The sequence below is a fragment of the Aotus nancymaae genome, unplaced genomic scaffold (genome assembly GCF_030222135.1).
Source record: "Aotus nancymaae isolate 86718 unplaced genomic scaffold, 86718_ANA_hifiasm-v0.15.2.pri h1tg000058l, whole genome shotgun sequence".
Classification (NCBI taxonomy): domain Eukaryota; kingdom Metazoa; phylum Chordata; class Mammalia; order Primates; family Aotidae; genus Aotus; species Aotus nancymaae.
The window spans coordinates 22,888,189-22,908,374 of NW_026988472.1; the positions used below are offsets into that span (position 1 = coordinate 22,888,189).

The 20,186-nt window shown below is 31.9% G+C and overlaps 1 protein-coding gene across 1 annotated transcript in view; it reads right to left on the reverse strand.

The window, feature by feature from the left end:
- Window positions 1-20,186, reverse strand: part of CFAP47 (cilia and flagella associated protein 47) — a 442,460-nt gene that overhangs the window by 308,633 nt on the left and 113,641 nt on the right. Inside the window, 3 exon segments of the mRNA XM_021669675.2 lie at window positions 1,754-1,949; window positions 3,833-3,992; window positions 8,383-8,477. Coding sequence (XP_021525350.2) covers window positions 1,754-1,949; window positions 3,833-3,992; window positions 8,383-8,477 — 451 coding nt within the window.

Consider the following 20,186-nt stretch of genomic DNA (forward strand, 5'->3'; position numbering starts at 1 on the left):
AATGAATGAAGCTTGTTACAAATATTGTTCAAATATCTTGTCTCTGGACTCATCAACACTTCTGATACATGTTTTAATATCCTAGAGTTATAAAGGACTAGTCAAATTTTCCCAATTTAAATTTGGAAGTTACGTATTTTAAGACAATTTTAATTATGCATAGAATTTTAGAATTCTGTTGGCTTCCAGGTGAATTTAATCTTTTACAATTATTTGATTACTTTTACATCTTAAAAACACACTTTATCTATTAAAGGTTATTGCATTTGAAATTAATACTGCTACCCAGCTTTATTTTGGTTATGCTGTTATATCTCTTCCTATCATTTCACTTTGGTGCTTCTCAACTGAGAGTGATTTTGTTCCCCAGGAGCCATGTAGCAATGTGTGGAGATATATGTTTTTTGTGACATCAAGGGGAGGATTGCTATTGGGTAGAGGCTATGGACACTGCTAAACATTCCACAACAAACAACATAGACTCTCACAACACACACACATATATATATGTATATATATGTATACATATAAATATATGTATGTATACAATGTATATATATGTATATACATACATTTATAAATATATATACATATATATAAAAATATATGTATATATATTTATATATACATATATATGTATAGGGACCTTTCAGTATAATTAAGGTCTCTGATTAATTGACTTTGAATAAAACAAGAGAGAGATTATCATGGATGGGTCTGACACAATTAGTTTAGATCATAAAAAAGGGTTTGAAAGTCAGAGGCAGATAAGTCTGATAGATGGTATACTTTTGGCCTTGAATTAGTTGTATACTATGTTGTGAGGATGTGTCCACATGGCTAGGACTTGAGGGTGGACTGAGTGTGTCCCTAGTCAATAAATGATGCTTTAGTTCTATAAGGACCAAGAAATTAATTCTGCCAATAACTTGAGAGGTTGGAGGAAGATTGAGCCTCAAGTGAAAATGCCACTCCAGCCAACACCTTGACTTCTGCTTATTGAGACACTCAGCAGAGGATACAGCTAAGCCAGCTGGACTACTAAGTCAGAGGAACTGCAAGATAATAAACAATTCATGTTGTTTGAGACATCAAATGCATGATTTAAGGCATTACATTTCTGATAATTTTTCACATAGCAATAGAAAACTAATATAAAGATTTTTTTTTTTTTTTTTTTTTTTTTTTTGGAGATGGAGTCTTGGTCTGTTGCCAGGCTGGAGTGCAGTGGCGCGATCTCAGCTCACTGCAACCTCCGTCTCCTGGGTCCAAGCAATTCCTCTGCCTCAGCCTCCCAAGTAGCTAGAACTACAGGCACATGCCAACAAATGCAGCTAATTTTTTTGTATTTTAGTAGAGACGGGGTTTCACCATGGTCAGGATGGTCTCAATCTCCTGACCTCGTGATCTGCCCACCTCGGCCTCCCAAAGTGCTGAGATTACAGATGTGAGCCATCATGCCTGACCTATATTGAATTTTCAAGCTTGCTTATTACACCATGAAGAGAGACACAGCAAAGAAAAAAAAATACATATATATATATATATATGCATATATATATATACACATACACAAGAAAATTCAATGACTGTGAGATAATTAGAGGGTTTTTTTTTGTTGTTGTTGTTAAATATTTTAATAGTTCTTTCCAACTATAGAAACAGGTCAGACATTATTTATAACTCTTATATAACAGAGACACAAACAAAAACCATATAAAGAAGACGTGGTAAATTCACATTAAGTATTTACCTGAAATAGTTTTGAGGTAAAATTTTGACATCCATCACAGTTGTTATATTCAAAGGAACGGGAGTGAAAAATATAAATGGAGGGTCAAACAATAACTTTGGTGATTTTACTTCTCCAGTAAGAGATAATATTCGATAGCAAACTGGAATATCATTTAAAAGCATAGGAATATCTGCTGTGTATTTTCCAGGATGTTCTAATGAAAAACAAATTTTAAGGGTATTTAAAATTAGTTAAAACACACAAAAACATTTACATAGCTGAAACATTACTAAATTTAAAAATGTACTATGATGTTACAACTATTTAATGGGGCAGAATAAATTACCCAGAAATTAGATTTAGCTTGCTGGAGAAAATAAGACATGTAATGAGGTGCTGTTGAAAGAAAAATATTTTAAAATACAGCTTGACTAGAAATGGAGAAATTAGCCAAGCATGGTGGTGCGTACCTCTAGTCCCAGCTACTTAGGAGGCTGAGGCAAAAGAATCGTTTAAACCCAGGAAGCAGAGGTTGCAGTGAGCTGAGATCATACCACTGCACTCTAACCTGGGTGACAGGGCAAGACTCTGTCTCCAGCAACAACAACAACAAAACAGTAAGGTTGGGAGCCTAATAAAGGAAACCATAGATTTGACTGCTATGGCCCAGTCCCATATTGAAGGAAAAGTCAAATGAAAATGTTGCTTATTTCCTTCTAGATTGACCAGTCCAGTCCATTTTATCTGAGTATAAATGTTGACAGGGACATAAAGGAGAAGTTCTGAACAGAAATACGGATGGTAAGTTTAACTGGAATAGCCTTTGTGCTATTTCTTTCAAACCAGAATATGGTAGAAACAGAAAAGAAACTAGAGAGATACATAATGAAACTTAATTATTTTTACAAAACAAATCTCAGAATGCAAAGAAAAGTTGATAATTTATATCATATTTTCAAAAATTTAAAGAGAGGTAATAAAAAGATTGAACATATTTAAACCTACTAATCATAATATGCTATGAGATGTTTCTCACACACAAAACTAAAATGATTATACAATGCCATGCTAATAGATATAGTAGAATATCAAGTTATTGCAACACAGTGCTAATAGAATATTATTGAGAGAGAGAACGCACTGCTCAATGAACTCTCTAATAAGCTTAAAAGCTATAATAGATTCTTACCCTGCCTGAATTTCTACTGATAACTGAGCCAGTTGTGGGTATTTTATCTAGATTACCACATGTGTAAAACAGGGTCCTCAGAATTTGGGTATTTTATAAGTCTAATAAAATGAAAAAACAGATTACATTGTACTATAGTGACTGAATGTGATAAGCAGAATTTTGAGAATGTTACCCAAAAAATTAAAAATAGAACTACCATATGATCCAGTAATCTCAAAGGAAATGAAATCAGTATCTCAGATATCTGCACACTCATGTTTATTGCAGCATTATTCAAAATAGCCAAATTATGGAAGTGCCGATTGATGGATGAGTGGATAAATAAATTATGATGTGTGTATACACAATAGAATGCTATTCATTCATACAAAAGAAGAAAATCCTGCCCTTCGCGAAAAAAAAAAAAAATGGTTGAACCTAGAGGACATTATTATAAGTAAAATAAGCCAGACACGGAAAGACAATTACTGTATAATCTCACCCATGAGGAATCTAAAAGTTTAAACTCATGGAAGCAGAGTGCAGGATATTGTCTTCTAGGGGCTTGGGAGTGGGGGAAATGGGGAGATGTTGATCAAAGAGTACAAACTTTCAGTTATAAGATGAACAAGTTTCTGGGGATCTAATATACAACATGGGTGATGATGGATATGTTAAGTAATTTGATTGTGGCAGTCATTACACAATGTATACAAAAATCAAATCCTCACATTGTACACCTTGAATATATACCAACTTTGTCAATTAAATAATGTAACATTCAAAAATGAGATCAATAAAATTGCATTATTTATAATTACTCAAATTAAAAGGAAAAAATAAATTTCTGACTACATAATAAAATAATCTCATATATGAAGGATAAATTGAAAGTATAACCACAAATATAGGAGAAAAGATCTTACTTGGACAGAAATTTATGGACACATTGTACTTTTCCTGTGGTCGTAGAAGCCCGTTTAGTACACTGAAGTTGAATGTGCCATCTTTGAAAAGGTTGCCAGTATTACTAATATCCAAAGTCCATGTCACATGGCGTTTGGTAATATTATATAAAACAAGATTCTGCTCACACACACAAACAGATTTAAAAAATGTCAAAAATTATAGCAGGTAATATAAAATTTAATTGTATTACATCTCAATTTGATAAGCCTATATATAAATTCAAATGATTAGTCATAGATAAAAAGCTTCAAAATGATATTAGAGAAACAAAGGGGTTTTTAATGTGATGAAAATGTTTTCTATGGCAATGAAGGGGTAGATACACTATTCCATGAATTTTTCAAAACCCAAAACATCTGTATACTACAAAGGGTGAACTTAAATGTATGTAAATCAAAAACAATCAACCCAGCTGTAATACAGTGCATCACAGTCTGTAATCCATCTTGGAGTATTGATGCACTGTATTACAAATGTGTGAAATAACCTCACTGAATGTAGTTGGGGTGGGGAGAAATTGACCTTAGTAATAACCTCACTGAATGTAGTTATAGGTGGGGAGAAATTGACCTTAATAACTTTGAAAAACTGTGTTTTTCACTGAAAGCTACAAGGCTAAAGGCTATAAGAATTGTATATGAATGATGTACTCTAGGTGATAAACGTGTCAGCAATTTTAATAGGCTACAGGTTAGAAATTCTGAAACTTCTTTACTTGAAATTAGGATTAAAAAATCAGTAAATAAAAAGTAAAAAATGAGAGGCAGATTTCTCATTGTCAGAGAAATAAGTCAAAAATGAGTAAGAGAAAGATGGGAATCGACATTGTGGTGCTAGATTAGAGATATCAATCTGAACTGGTGTTAGATGGATATATGGATAGATAGAGAGACACATATATAGATAATTATAGGTATATGTGTATATAGGGATTAACCTTTATACACATATTTTCTATTTGTTGAAAGGGCCTAGAACCTGTGACACTGCAGTAGCAACTTGTATACACAATACTTAGATCTTGGTTTCTAACTTCTACAATAAAAAGTACTAGGCGATTTTGGAGAAATGTTGATTTTAGAGCTAGAGCAAGTAAAATAAAAGATGAGCCTGGAAAATTTGATAGTGCCAGTAAATAAGAAAATACTTAAAAATCACAAGGATGGGATCCTGTCAAAGGACCAATGTAAAAAAGCTTACAATGGCCAAAGCAGAAACACTTTTAGCAACAAAATAAATAATGTTAAATTATAACTGAAAGTATAAAAACAAATATATGTGTGTTTATACTGATATGTAATAACATAAATAGAGGAAACAGTCTTTTATAAAGAAAATTTCTGAGTAATATATGTAAATATTCCCCTCCAGAAAGTAGAACTTAACCTTCTACCACTTGATTGTAGGCTGAAATTGATCACACACTTCCAAAGGATAGAGTAGGGAAAGTGAAAAATAGTAACTTCAGAGTAGAGAAACCTAGCAGATATCACCAATAATTAGTCATTTTCATATCATGTATTCTTTTATCACAAATTATTTCACCTCAGTAACATTCTTCTTCAAAACCCATGGAAAATAAAAAGTCTAGTCAGGTGAAAAACACCAGACAATCTCAAATTAAAAGACATTTTCAAAAAATGCTAGACAAATACTCTTTAAAATCATCAAGGTTATAAAAAATAAACAAGATTGCAATCCTATCACAGGTTGGATGAGACTAAATGCAATGTACTCTCCTGGCTGGACCCTGGGATGGTAAATGGACATCAGTGAAAAACCATTTAATTCTGAATAGAGTCTATTGTTTAGTTAATAATGTACCAACATTAATTTCTCATTTAAAAAAAACAGCTCTATGGTTGTGTAAGGTAACATTAGGTAAAGTTGGGTGAAAGCTATCAGAAATTCTCTGCACTATCTTTGAAACATTTTAGTAAATCTGAACATTATGGGCCTGACCTGCATGTAGACTCATCTTTCTAATGTTAACTGCTATTAAAATAAAACTATCAACCAGGTTTGTTCATCAACTTTACTCTTCAAATATTTGAAGAGTACAGAATGAGCCATACAATTATCACCACAACAAAATATATACTTCATTTCTTTCTAAAGCATGACTGAGTTAAAATATATAGGATAAACAATGAGTCCATTTTATTCCCAAGCCTTGAAGTACCTAACCATCTATTTAGCTCTAATATTGGTATATCCTAATTATAAAAAGGTAATTTAGACATGCTAAAGAAAACAACATGTTTTAATACAGAAAGTGAGTACAAAATCATACCAGCCATTTTAAGCTAATTTTTGTCATTTTAAAATGAGGAAAAGTTATTACACTCCCAAAATACTATCTACCTTCTATAGCATATAATTCTGAGAATGGAACTGATACAGTTATCTATAAACATTGGTTAATTTGTTTAGTATGTTTAGTGTTATTTTTTCTTTATATTTTTGTCAAAATGATATATGTATGCGGCTTACACAAAAAGTTCAAAATGCTTGTTTTAAAGCAGTTGTCCCACTAAACTCCTCCTTATCAAAAGTTCTGCTTCCCAGAAGCAACCAATTTTAGCCAATTATGATTTGAATTTTTACCTAGAATAGCTTTAATCTAAATGTGATGCCAATATGGCTTATGTTAGCTTTTTATTGCTGCCATAACAGATTACCACAAACATAGGGACTTAAGAAAACACAAATTTATTATTATGTATCACAGTTCTGTAGATTAAAGGTTCAACACAAATATCATTTGGCTAAGATCAACGTGTTAGCAGGAAGTGTGTTCCTTTCTGAAGGTTCTAGGAAAGTGCCCTTTCATTGCCTTTTCTAGTTTCTAGAGGCCAGGCGCATTCCTCACTCGGTGGCCTTCTTCCTCTATGTTGAACACTGCATTACTCTGACCCTTCTGTCATCACGTCTCCCTCTGAGCACAGTTAGAAAAGGTTCTCCGCTTTTAACGACTCATGTTATTAGATTGGAGCCACCTAGATAATTCAGGAAAATCTCCCCTTCTCTGAGTCCCTCACCATAATTACATCAGCAAAGTATCTTTTGTATATAAGATATAAGGTCATGTATTCACAAATTTCGGAGATGAATACTTAAGTATCTTTGGGGCCATTATCTGCCTGCTGCATGGCTATTTTATGGTTTATCAGCTTTAGATATTGTCTTTTGACTGCCCACTAGGAAAGATGAAGATTCAGCTCGTTGGCACTACCTATACTCCTTGCTCCACTTCCCATTTTTGGATATTTATTCTTTTTAAATTCTTACATTAGTCACTTGGTAAGTTTAAGCAAAATATATATACCTCTTGCTTTTTTTTCTCTCTCTCTACTTTAGAACACCCTTTAATTACCCACTATGTAAAATGAGTTTTTTTTTTTCCAACATCCTTAACCCTTCTGTCAACTTAACCTTGCATAAACATATTGAGTCTTCTCTGTATCATATATCTTATATATTATGACTGCAAATATCATTCATGGGAAGTTTAAGTAGAAGATCAGAGTCACATTTCTTTTTCTCAATGGGGCCAACGTACCACTTTTCCCTCAAAAGAGAGAATGCTATTGGTGTCTAGATCTTCTTTGCTTACATGGATTGAATAAAATTTCAATGATATAAAATAATCTCACATTTATGAAGGGATAGTTTTTTATCTGAAATCCATTAAATTCAGTTAATTGAAGTTGCCTTTCTAGCCCCACATATAAGGTCTTTTGTATCCTTGAAGTTCTATTTGAAGTAGAAGTTTTCTTGACTTTTCATACTCTAAACAGTAACATTTTAATTTCAGTAGATCCTTTATTGATCTCTAACTATAATTTTATATAGCACTCTGCTATTTTTTATGAATGCAATGCTAAATATTCTCTCCATATACATTTTCTTGAATGCTATAAAGGTTCAAAATTGGTTACAGGTATAACAATATATAAGACAAAAAGGGGCAGTGCAAATACAAAATTCTATAATGTGTCCTGAGCTTCTTTTTTTATGCATGTCTCTCTGTTTTCCTCTCTAATTAAAAGAGAGGCAGAGATATCCTGTAAAAAAAAAAAATAGTAACTTAATATAGAAACTACTTTATTACATACTTGGATATTTTTTCAGATTTATTATTGCTATTGCCTCCCACTACGTTTTTGTTTATCTATGAAATATATTTCATATTAACTTAAATCATAGCTTCCATTTGTATAAGGAGAATGGGATAATTTAATTATATTAAAATTATTTTAATATTTTTATTAATTATATGCATGTATGTATTTATAAATAGCTGTATATATATTTGTATACTTTGAAAATTACTCCTGAGAAATTTTATATGTAAGTTTTCTAAAAATGCCAATATTCTTCCTCCAAATAGAATAAATGATTGGGGAGAAATTAATCATAGGGAATGGTTCATATCACTCATGCTTATGAATAATCAAATTAATCGTGAAAAGAGTTGTAAACTGTATCACTTCTTTATACATACCTGAGTTTTTGTGACGTTTTTATTAAGATTCATCTCATATAAAGGGATTTCTAATACAAACTTAGTACTAGATAATTTCAATGGTGATTGTAATGCTGTAAGAGGAACATAAATATACTGATAAAGTGTCAACAGATATAAGCTCATAGGCACTTCTTAGTATACTTTAAAACATTAAACAGTAATAAAATAAGACTTGTTTCTATATGTTTTTATATTCCCAACCAGAAAATAAAATAATATTTAAAAACATTTCTATAATATCTTGGTGTATCAAATTAACAAAGTTCCATTTTGTGGAGTTTTTTAATGGTAATGAATTATAAGCAAAGTAGGAAACTTATCCTTCAGATAATATAAAAGATGATACTAAGCTAAGAAAAAAGTAAACAGAGCTAAAATGATCTCCACACTAGAGTTTGAACAACACAGAAGTAAACAGAAATACACAAGAAAAATTTACTGGAATAGAGAAAATATGTAGCTGGCATAGCATGTAACATTTCATAGATAAAAACAAGAAAGCTCTGGGAGTAAATGACTATTCCATGGAAGATTAATAAAAGGGGTATCTGTAAAACTACTCATTGCATTAGAGAAGATGTTATAATCTACTGGAAAAAACCTATACTTCTTGAAACTTACCTCTAAAATATTTGTAATTCTTAATGAAAGCTAAAGGGTATCATAAGCTTTTGAAAAAATAAGGAAATACAATAAAAACATTTTCTGATCCTAAAAATATATCTATCTTACATGTGTTTTTATTATGTCACTGGAATTAATGGATGATTTGACAGGAGGTCAGAACATATGGGATAGGACAAAGTTGTAGATAGTGTTAATCATTGTGCTACTCCCAAAACCTGTCATGTGAAACCCTAAAAGAGACAATGTTACAGCAGATATATAAAAAGCGGCACATGTAATATTGCCTTCCCATTTACAACCTGGCAACTAGGAATAACCAGTGAAAATAATATGTTGACTATATCTTTAAAAACAAAGCATTGTATTGGCATATTACTTGATCATTTAGAGAGCCTTATTTCATTTAAACAAATAAGTTATACTCTACCCATTACGAATTTTTGTAGAATCATTTTCTAAAGAAACCAAACCACCTAAGATTAAAGATCACAGACTAACATCACAGACACACCTTCTAAAATTAAAACACTCATTAATATCCTGACTGCCAGAAAATGATATAATATTTAACGATAAAGCCAGCTTTTTGAAAGGCATTAATAAACATGAGTGAACAGGCAAGGGTGAATATATATTAAAGAACTATTCAACATAAAAGAGAGAGACATAAAGGAATAAATAATTCAGTGAAAATGTAGCCAACAGAAAAAAGTCAATGAAATCATGTTATAATTAGAAATTAAAGGTAGTATTTTCCAATAATAACAGGCTATAAAGAAATAATTAATAAACACTAAGAACTCTCAGTAGTTTAAAACTGCCAAAATAATATTTTAAGATTCAAAAAAGTCAAGTAAGAAAAATATCCTGGGAAATACAATAAAAAGATGAGAAAAATGGCAATAAGAGAGACTGCCTGAGATAATATATAAATAAATATATAGACATATGCATGTGTATAGATATATATGACATAGTCCCTAAAGTATAAAATCCAACCTATAGTAATCTGAGAATATAGAAAACGATGATAGAAAATTTTCAAGGAAATAATTTATGAACGTTTTATAGAACTAAACGACATGAGTTCCCCATTTGAAAGACCACAAAAATGTAACACAATGGTAAAGATCAAAACCTGTGGGATATGGCAAAAGCAGTGCTGAGAGGGAAGTTTGCACCATTAAGTGACTACATTAAAAAAGAAGAAAAATTCACAAATTAACAATCTAATATCACACCTTAAAGAACTAGGAAAACAAGAAAAAAAGCCAAAATTAGCAGAAGAAAAGAAATAAGGATTAGAGCAGAACTAAATGAAATAGAAACCAAGAAACAACACAAAAGAGTAACAAAAAGAAAAGCTGGTTCTCAGAAAGTGTTTAAAAAATGTACAAGCTATTATATTAGCTAGACTAACCAAGAAGAGAGAAGATTCAAATAGACACAATCAGAAATGAAAACAGACAAGTAATATGACAGAAATGCGAAAGATCACCAAAGACTGTTATGAACAACTATACACTCACAAATAAGAAAATCTAGAGGAAACGGACAAATTTCTGGAAACGTACAACCTCCCAATATTGAACCAAGGAGAAATAAAACTCCTGAACAAACCAACAATAAGTAGTGAGATTGAATCAGTAATTTAAAAAAATCTACCACCCAAAAGAGCCCAGAACCAGTGAATTCATAGCTGAATTCTACCAAACATGCAAAGAATTATACCAATCCTCCTAAAATTATTTCCTGTAAGAACTGGAACAAGACAAGAATGGCAACTTTAACACTCCTGCTCCACATAATACTGGAGTCCTCACCAGAGCAATGAAGCAAGAGAAATAAGTAAATAAATGGCATCCAAACTGAAGAAGAGGAAGTCAAACTATCCCTGCTCATTGATATAATCTTACATTTGGTAATTTTTAAAGACTCTATCAAAAACTTTGAGACTTCATAAATGAATTCAGTAAAGATTCAGCATACAAAATTAACATACAGAAATCGGTAATGTTTCTATACACAAACAATAATCTAGCTGAGGATCAAATCATGACAGAAATCTCATTTACAATAGCTTAAAAAAAATAAATAAAATACTAACCAAGGAAATGAAAGATTTCCATAAAGAGAACTACAAAACACTGATGAAGGAGATCATAGATGACACAACTAATGGCAAAATATTTAATGCTGATGGATTAGAAGAATCAATATCATTAAACGGTCATACTGCCCAAAGCAATCTAGAGATTCAACACAATTTCTATCAAAGTACCAATGTCATTTTTCACAGCATTAGAAAAAACAATCCTAAAATTCATATCAGAATAATGAAACTGGACCCATACCTCTCACCATATACAAATATTAATTAACAATGGATTAAAGACCTAAATATAAAACTGTAAACTATAAGGATCCTAGTAGAAAACATAGAAGAAGCTCTTCTGGACATTGATCTTGGCAAAGAATTCATGACCACGTCCTCAAAAGCAAAAACAACAAAAACAAAAATGGACAAATGGGACTTATTTAAACTACAAAGCCTCTGTATAGCAAAATAAACAATAAAAAGAGTAAATAGACAATATACAAAATGGGGGAAAATATTTGCAAACTATGTATCTGACAAAGGACTAATATCCAGAATCTGTAAGGAACTTAAATCAAGAAAGAAAGAATACCCCATTAAAAATTGGACAAAGGACATGAACAGAAACTTCTCAAAAGAAACAAACATGCAGCCAACAAACATGAAAAACATTTCAACATCACTAATTATCAGCAAAGTGCAAATTAAAACCACAATGAGATACTATCTTACACTAGTCAGAAAGGCTATTACTAAAAACTAAAAAACAACAGATGTTAGTGAGGCTATGGAAAAAAGGAAAAACTTACATACTTTTAGTGGGAATATAAATCACTACAACATTTATGGAAATAGTGTGGAGATTTCCAGAAGAACTAAAAATTGCACTACCATTTGATCTAGCTATCCAACTACGGGCATAAACCCAAAAAGAAAGAAATCATGGCATCAGAAAGATACCTGCACTCATATGTTTACTGCAGCACTATGCACAATAGCAGAGATATGGGATAAACCTAAGTGTCCATCAGAAGAATTTTGGATAAAGAAAATGTGATAAACACTCACACATGCACACACACACACACACACACACACATACATGCACGCCATGGAATAGTACTCAGCCATAACAAGAATGAAATCATGTATTTTGCAGCAACATGGATGGAAGTGGAAGCCACTATCCTCAATGCAATAACTCGGAAACAGAGAGTCAAATACTGCATGTTCTTACTTATAAGTGAGAGGTAAAAAATGGATACACATGGACATACCCCATGGAGTAAGAGACATTGGAGACTACAAAAGGTGGGATGGTGTGAGACAGCGAGGGTTGAAACCTTACCTATTGGCTATAATGTTCACTATTTGGATGATGGAGATACCCTTAAAGCCCAGACTTTACTACTATGCAATAATGCATGTAAGAAATCTGCATTTGTACCCTCTAAATATATATTTATGCATATACAACATATACAATCATATATATACATATATACAAAGGGAGATTCACATGAAAGTCATCAGTATAAAATAATGGAATACCAGGAGAAAAAAGAAGTTTCTAAAAGCTTCAAAAAGGAAACACTGAGTAGCATATAATGGATGTAGAAGAAAAATAACAGATTTCTAAATACAACAAGAGAAGACAGAAGGTAATGATCAGAGTTTCAACATTTGGAAGAAAAATTATTTCAATATTAAATTCTATGTTCAACCAAATTATGATATCATTCAAATGTGGAAGGCAGAATGATACATCAGACATTAAAATTTTCCAAAAAATTAACTCCCTTGGAGTTCATGATGAACTTGATCACATTTGTTGTTAACATTGAAATGGTATTCACCAGTGGACTTATAAGAAGAAGGCTTTTGACATACCTGTCTAGCTAGCTTATCAAAACTACATAAAAATTATTAATTTATGAAGCATGGTTGGCAAAGAGTAGAAGTTTATCATATAGCCATTTCATATCTATGTAACTATTAAGAGTACAAAAATAAGGACCATCAAACAACAATGTCATTCTTTGGGAACAAGGTTTATATAAATGTCATTCAAAACAATCTTTGTTAGGAAGCCCCAGAAAAATGTAATGTACCAAAACTATGAAGCAAACCAAAAATAGGAAAGCAAAGGATTAAAAAAACAGGAAATCCAAGAATCTAAAAGAATTTCCATAAATATAGTAAAGACAAATCTCACACAAGAGTTCTGCATCTTGCAAAGAAAGCAATGATCTAGCTCATACTGCAACAAGAGTTTGATGTGGTCCAGGAGCAATGTATCAAGAAAATAAATAGAAATGGCATATTATCTGACAGGTTAGAATATGTGGAAAACTGTCCTGACAAGCATATTACAGAGCTTTGTGAAACTGGAGAATTTAGTAAAATATTCAAAAACAATCAAGCAATTATTATCTCCAAGAAAAAAAATGGAAAGGAAATAAAATAACCATGCATGATACACTACTTCGCTTGGCAATGAACAATATACTGTTATAGTAATTAAAACTCTGAATAAAAGTTTAATTGAAGCTTAAAGTATGATTATACTAGCAAAATGGAGCAGTGGGTTAAAGTTGTACATGAGGAAAAATGCTTGTCACTAAATAGTGTATTCATTAAATAAATTATGAGGAAAGTTGCTACCTCTGTAGTATAGGATAAACTGTAAGAAGAAGAAGAATAGATTGCAATTCTGGGTTATAACCCTTGTTTGTCCTATTTTAATTTTAATATGAATACAGGGAATTTTGAAGTAAAGAGATAGCAGTCTTGAGAATCATTCTGTTTTATTCAGGTAATGGCCAAGAGAATGATGGACTTGATCAGACTTTTTTGTTGACATTGAAATGGTGTCAATCAGTGGACTTATAAGAAGAAGGTCTTTAACATATCTGTCTAGAAAGCCTATCAAAAATACATAGAATTTAAGAATTTATGGAACATGGCTAGCAAAGAGTGGAAATTTATCATATAGGCGTTTCATAACTATGTAACTATTAAGAGTACAAAATTAAGGAGCATAAAACAAAAATGGCATTCTTTGGGAACAAGGTTTATATAAATGTCATTCAAAATGATCTAATAAACAGCATGAGGACTAATGTTAATTATATTATGTACTGGAAATTTCCTAAGAGAGCAGATTTTAAGTAATTTTGCCACCAAAAAAACATAACTGTGTGGGATGATGGAGATGATGGATATGTTAATTTGATTGACTATAGAAATCATTTCCTATATATATATGTATATCAAAACATCATGTTGTACATCTTAAATATATACAATAAAAATTTTAAAACTTTATCTGTTAATTCAAAACTAAAAGGAATCCTAGGGAGGAAGAAAAGAACAATTTGGAGGTATGTCTGACAGATCCCATCTTGTCAGATGAAGAAGTAATGCTACATCTTTGCCTAATTTTTCTTGTATCATTTGAATCATTAGTGAACGTTGGTTTTGGTTAAGTCACATAATACAAGTATGTTTGATTTTACATCTCTAATCTTTGTGGAAGTACAAAAATATCTGCTAATGCATTACATATATATTTTGTGGAAGTAAAAAATATCTAATGAAGCATTACATATTTACCAACCCTCTAGTTGAAGAAGACATTCTAAATTTTCAAGCAATGTTCAATGTCTTGGACAAGAGAGATTTTCCATAAAGTTAACAAAGAGATCTATCGGAAAATGAATAACACTAAAGGTAAATAACAAATCTTGGAAAACATTCACATTAAATATAAAAATAATATAAAAAGCTTACCCAAATCTATCAGACAAATATTTGAAAACTTAAAAAGCAAAGGTACTTCACTTACTGGTGAAGTATATGCACAGACAAGTTACATAAAAATATATAATTAAAAGCAAAGATAGGAAATTTTTATCCTCATGAGCAATCAAACTGAAAATTGAAATAATGTGTTTTTAATCACATAGAAAGTTATACAAATTAATCTCTGCCTTTCTTTTTTTTTTCTATAGACAGCGTCTTACTTTGTTGCCCAGGGTAGAGTGCAGTGGCAGGATCATTGCTCACTACTAGACTCAAGGGATACTCACGCCCCAGCCTCCTGAGTAGCTGGGTCTACAGAAGTGCATCACCACATTCACCTACTTACTTTTTTTTTTTTTTTTTTTTAATTTAGAGACAGAGTCTCACTATGCTACCCAGGTTGGTCTCAAATTTCTAGTTTCAATGGACCCTCTAGCCTCAGCCTCCCAAAGTACTAGGATTATAGGTGTGAATCAAAATTGCCAGTCAAGTTATCCAATTTCTTTAGGTCAACATTAATAAGAGTTTATACCAGGCAGGAAGTAAAATCATACAACCCTTTAGAAATGTTCTATGACAAAACTCATCAAGAACCTTTAACATGTATGTGCTTTAGAAGTAATAAAATCCATTTTGAGAATCTCTCCAAAAAGTTCTAAGAAAAAAGTATTATACAAAAAATTTTTGCTATCACCATACTTATATTAACAAGAAGGTAAAAGGAAGAAACAACCTAAATGCTTATAATCATGTTTAGGTAACCTAGAAGAGACACTTACAGGATGAAATTTTTTGCAATAGCTATCAGGGTTAATTTAAATAATTAATAAGGAACTGCAATATCCAAATAAAACTTTCTATTAAGATTAAACAGAGAGAGAATGGGTGCAGCAAAATGTTTAAACAGAAGGCTCCACCAATTGTCCTCCCTGCAAGGTCACCATTTAACAAGTATCTACACAAAAAAAGCAACTACATAAGAACCAAAAATCAAGTGAGCACTAACAGTACCTGGTTTCAACTTCATAACACTGAAAGAGGCACTGAAGAAGTAGGTAAAACAGTCACGAATCACTGACATCACCCGTTCCATATACCCCAGCAGTGGCAGTATGGTACTGCCTTGTTAGAGCAGAAAGTGAAACTAAACCAAACACAACTGACATCTACTCATGGAGAGAGTGTTTAAACCAGCCCCAGACAGATGTGAGTTACTGATCCCGGTAGTCTTGAGTTCCCACAAGCCTCGCCACCTCAAAAAAGTTCTGTGGAACCCTAGATAAAATTGAAAGTCAGTCTAGCCCATAGGGACTGCAATTCCTAGGTGAGTCCTGGTGGCTGAACTGGCCCACAGTCAGTGTTCTGGGGAGGCACCTGACGTAATAAGCCACTAGCTGGGGGAGCCAAGTAAGTGCTGGCATCACACAGCCTCTAATCTGAGGCTGCAGAGATCTCCCAAACAGAAAATCCAAAAAGAAATAAGATCAGAGCAGACATTTTAGAAAATGAAATGAAGAGAGTACAAAAGATCGATTAAACAAAAAGTTGTTTTTTTAAAGAGTTAAACAAAACTGACAAACCTTTAGCCAGACTAACTAAAAAAAAAAAGACGATCCAAATAAATAAAATCAGAGATTTTAAAAAAGACTTATCAAAACTGATACTGCAGAAATTCAAAGCATCATTAGTGCTACTATGAGCAACTATATACCAATAAATCGGAAAATCTAAGAGAAATTGATAAATTCCTAGACACATACAATGAACCAAGATTGAAACAGGGGGACATTTCAAACCTGAACAGACCAATAACAGGTAATGAGATTCAAGACATAATAAAAAGTCTCTTTGTAAAGAAAACCTGGTATCATCACTGTAGTATTCTACCAAACATTTAAAGAAGAACTAACACCAATCCTCTTCAAACCATTCTTAAAAAAAGAAGACAATGGAATACTTCCAAATTCATTCTATGAGGCCAGTATTCCTCTGATACCAAAACCAGACAATGACACATTAAAAAAAAAAAAAAAAAAAAAAGGACAGACCAATATCACTGATACTGATATTGAATACTGATGCAAAAGTTCTCAGCAAAATACTAGCAAATCAAATTCAGCAATACATTAAAATGATCATTCATTATGACCAAGTGGGATTTATCCCTGGGATACAAGGATGAGGATGAGACAATATATGTAAATCAATCAATCTGATACATCATATCAACAGAATGGAAGACAAAAACCATGTGATCATTTCCATTAATGCCAAAAGAACATTTGATAAAATTCAACATCCTTTCATGATAAAAGCCCTCAAAAAACAAGGGGATAGAAGGAAAATACCTCAACATAATAAAAGTCATATATGATAGACCCACAGCTAGTATCAAACTGAAAATCTTCCTCTAAGATATGAAACATGACAAGGATGCTCACTTTCTCCACTCTTATTCAACATAGTATTGGAAATTCTAGCCAGAGCAATCAAACAAGAGAAAGGAATAAAGGCATACAAATTGGAAAGGAAGAAGTAAAATTAACTTTGTTTGCAGAGCAATATTATCTTGTATTTGGAAAAACCTAAAGACTACAACAAAAAATATTGTAAATGACTAATTCAGTAGGGTTACAAGATACAAAATCAACAGAAAAACCAGTAGATTTCTATATGCCAACAGCGAACAATATGAAAAAGCAATTTTAAAAGTAATTCCATTTGCAATGGCCATAAATAAAATTAAGTACCTAGAAATTAACTTAATCAAAGACGTAATAGATCGCTACAATGAAAATTATAAAACACTAATAAAAGAAATGGAAGAGGGTGCCAAAAATGTGATGATATTTCACGTTCTCAGTTTGGAAGAATCACTACTGTAAAATTATCCATATTACCCAAAGCAATCTACAGATTCAATATAATCCCTATCAAAATACCAATGACATTCCTTGCAGAAATTGAAAAAACAATCCTAAAATTTACATGGAACCACAAAAGATCCAGAATAACCAAAACTATCTTAGGCAAAAGTTCAAAACTAGAGGTATAACATTACCTGACTTGAAATGATACTACCCAGCTATAATAATCAAAATAGCATGATACAGGAAGAAAAAAGACGCATAGATAAATGGAATGAAATAGACAAACTTGAAACAAATCCGCACACCTACTGTGAACTTATTTTCAACAAAAAAGTCAAGAAAACACAATGGGGAAAAGACTCTCTTCAGTAAATGGTACAGGAAAACTGGATATCTGTATTCAGACGAATGAAACTAGACTACTATCTCTCACCATATACAAAAGTTAAATCAAAATGAATTAAAGACTTAAATCCAAGACCTCAAACTATGAAACTTCTACAAGGAAACATTTGTGGAAACTCTCCAGGACGTTGGTCCAGGCAAAAATTTCTTGATTAGTAACTCATAAGCACAGGCAGCCAAAGCAAAAATTGACAAATGATATCACATCAAGTTAAAAAGCTTCTGCACAGCAAAGTAAACAATCCAAAAAGTGAAGTGACAATATCCAAATGGGATAAAATAGTTGCAAACTACCCATCTGACAAGGGTGTATCTGTACCACATGTTCTTTATCCAGTAATCTGTTGATGGAACCTTAGGTTGCTTCCTAATTCGACTGTCACGAACAGTGCTGCAACAAACATGAGAGCACAGACATCTCTTTGATACACTGATTTCCTTTCTCTCGAGTATATGCCCAGCAGTGGGATTGCTGGATCATGTACTAGCTTTATTTTTATTTGTTTCAAGAAACTTCAAACTTCAAATGGGTTAATAACCAGAATATGTAAGAACCTCAAACAACTCTATGAGAAAAAATCTAATAATCCAATTTAAAATTGAGCAAAAGTACAGACATTTCTCAGAAGAAAACATACAAATGGCAAACAGACATATGAAAATGTGCTCAACATCATTGATCATCAGGGAAATGCAAATCAAAACTACATGAGATATCATCTCACCCCAGTTAAAATGGCTTTTATTCAAAAGACAGGCAATAACAAATGCTGGCAAGGATATGGAGAAAAGGGAACCCTTGTACACTGTTGGTTGATGGGAATATAAATTAGTAGAACCCCTATGGAGAAAAGTTTGAAGATTCCTAAAAAATAAACGTAAAAATAGACTAGCATATGATCCAGCAATCCCACTGTTGGGCATATACCCAAAAGAAAGGAAATCAGTATATCAAAGAGATATCTGCACTCCCATGTTTGTTGCACCACTGTTCACAATAGCCAAATTAGGGAGCAACCTAAGGTTCTATCAACAGATTACTGGACAAAAGAAAATGTGGTACATATATAAAATGGAGTACTATTCATCCATAAAAAGAATGAGATCCTGTCATTAGCAATTTCAATATAAATGGAACTGGAGGTCATTATATTAAACGAAATAAGCCAAGCACAGAAAGACAAATATCCCATGTTCTTACTTATTTGTAGGATCTACACATGAAAATGATAGAACTCATGGAGACAGAGAGTAGAAGGATGGTTACTATAGGCTGTGAAGGGTAGTAGGTGGATGAGGGGGAGGAAAAGGGTACAGTTAATGGGTTCAAAACCATAATTAGAAAGAATGAATAAGACTTAGTATTAGCTAGCACAACAGGGTGACTATAGTGAAAAATAATTTGATTGTACACTTAAAAATAACTAATTAAAAAATAAAATGAAACACAGCTGGTTTCAACTTAGCATAAGCAGTAAGATCACAAGCATATTTAACAATAAATTAACAAAAGCAATGTATAGAGCAAAAAAGATAATGAAATATTAAGAATACTTTAAATATTTGAATTTCAGATAATATATTTATTTCTACATTTTCCAATTTCTTTAACAATGCTATCTTAGTTTTTAATTTTCAAACAAGTAAATGTTTTGAAAGCTTATCTACCTAACTCAAGAAGCAATATTAGATTATAATTACTTTCAAAAAGAAATTCTTAAAACAAAGAAAAACTTTAACTTCATTGAGCCTCCATATCAGCTGTGGAATTCCTAATTCTGGATTTTAAATGAGAGTTAACTATTTTTTATCATATTCATGTTATTTTAGTGAGACCTCTCTTACCAGTTGCCAAATGCAATGATTAACTTATATGATACTCCCTACCATTTTATAATTAATGGCAATTTAACCTAATATCAGAACTATAAAAACAAAATATAGACTTCTTTTCATGAAAAATACACACATAGGAT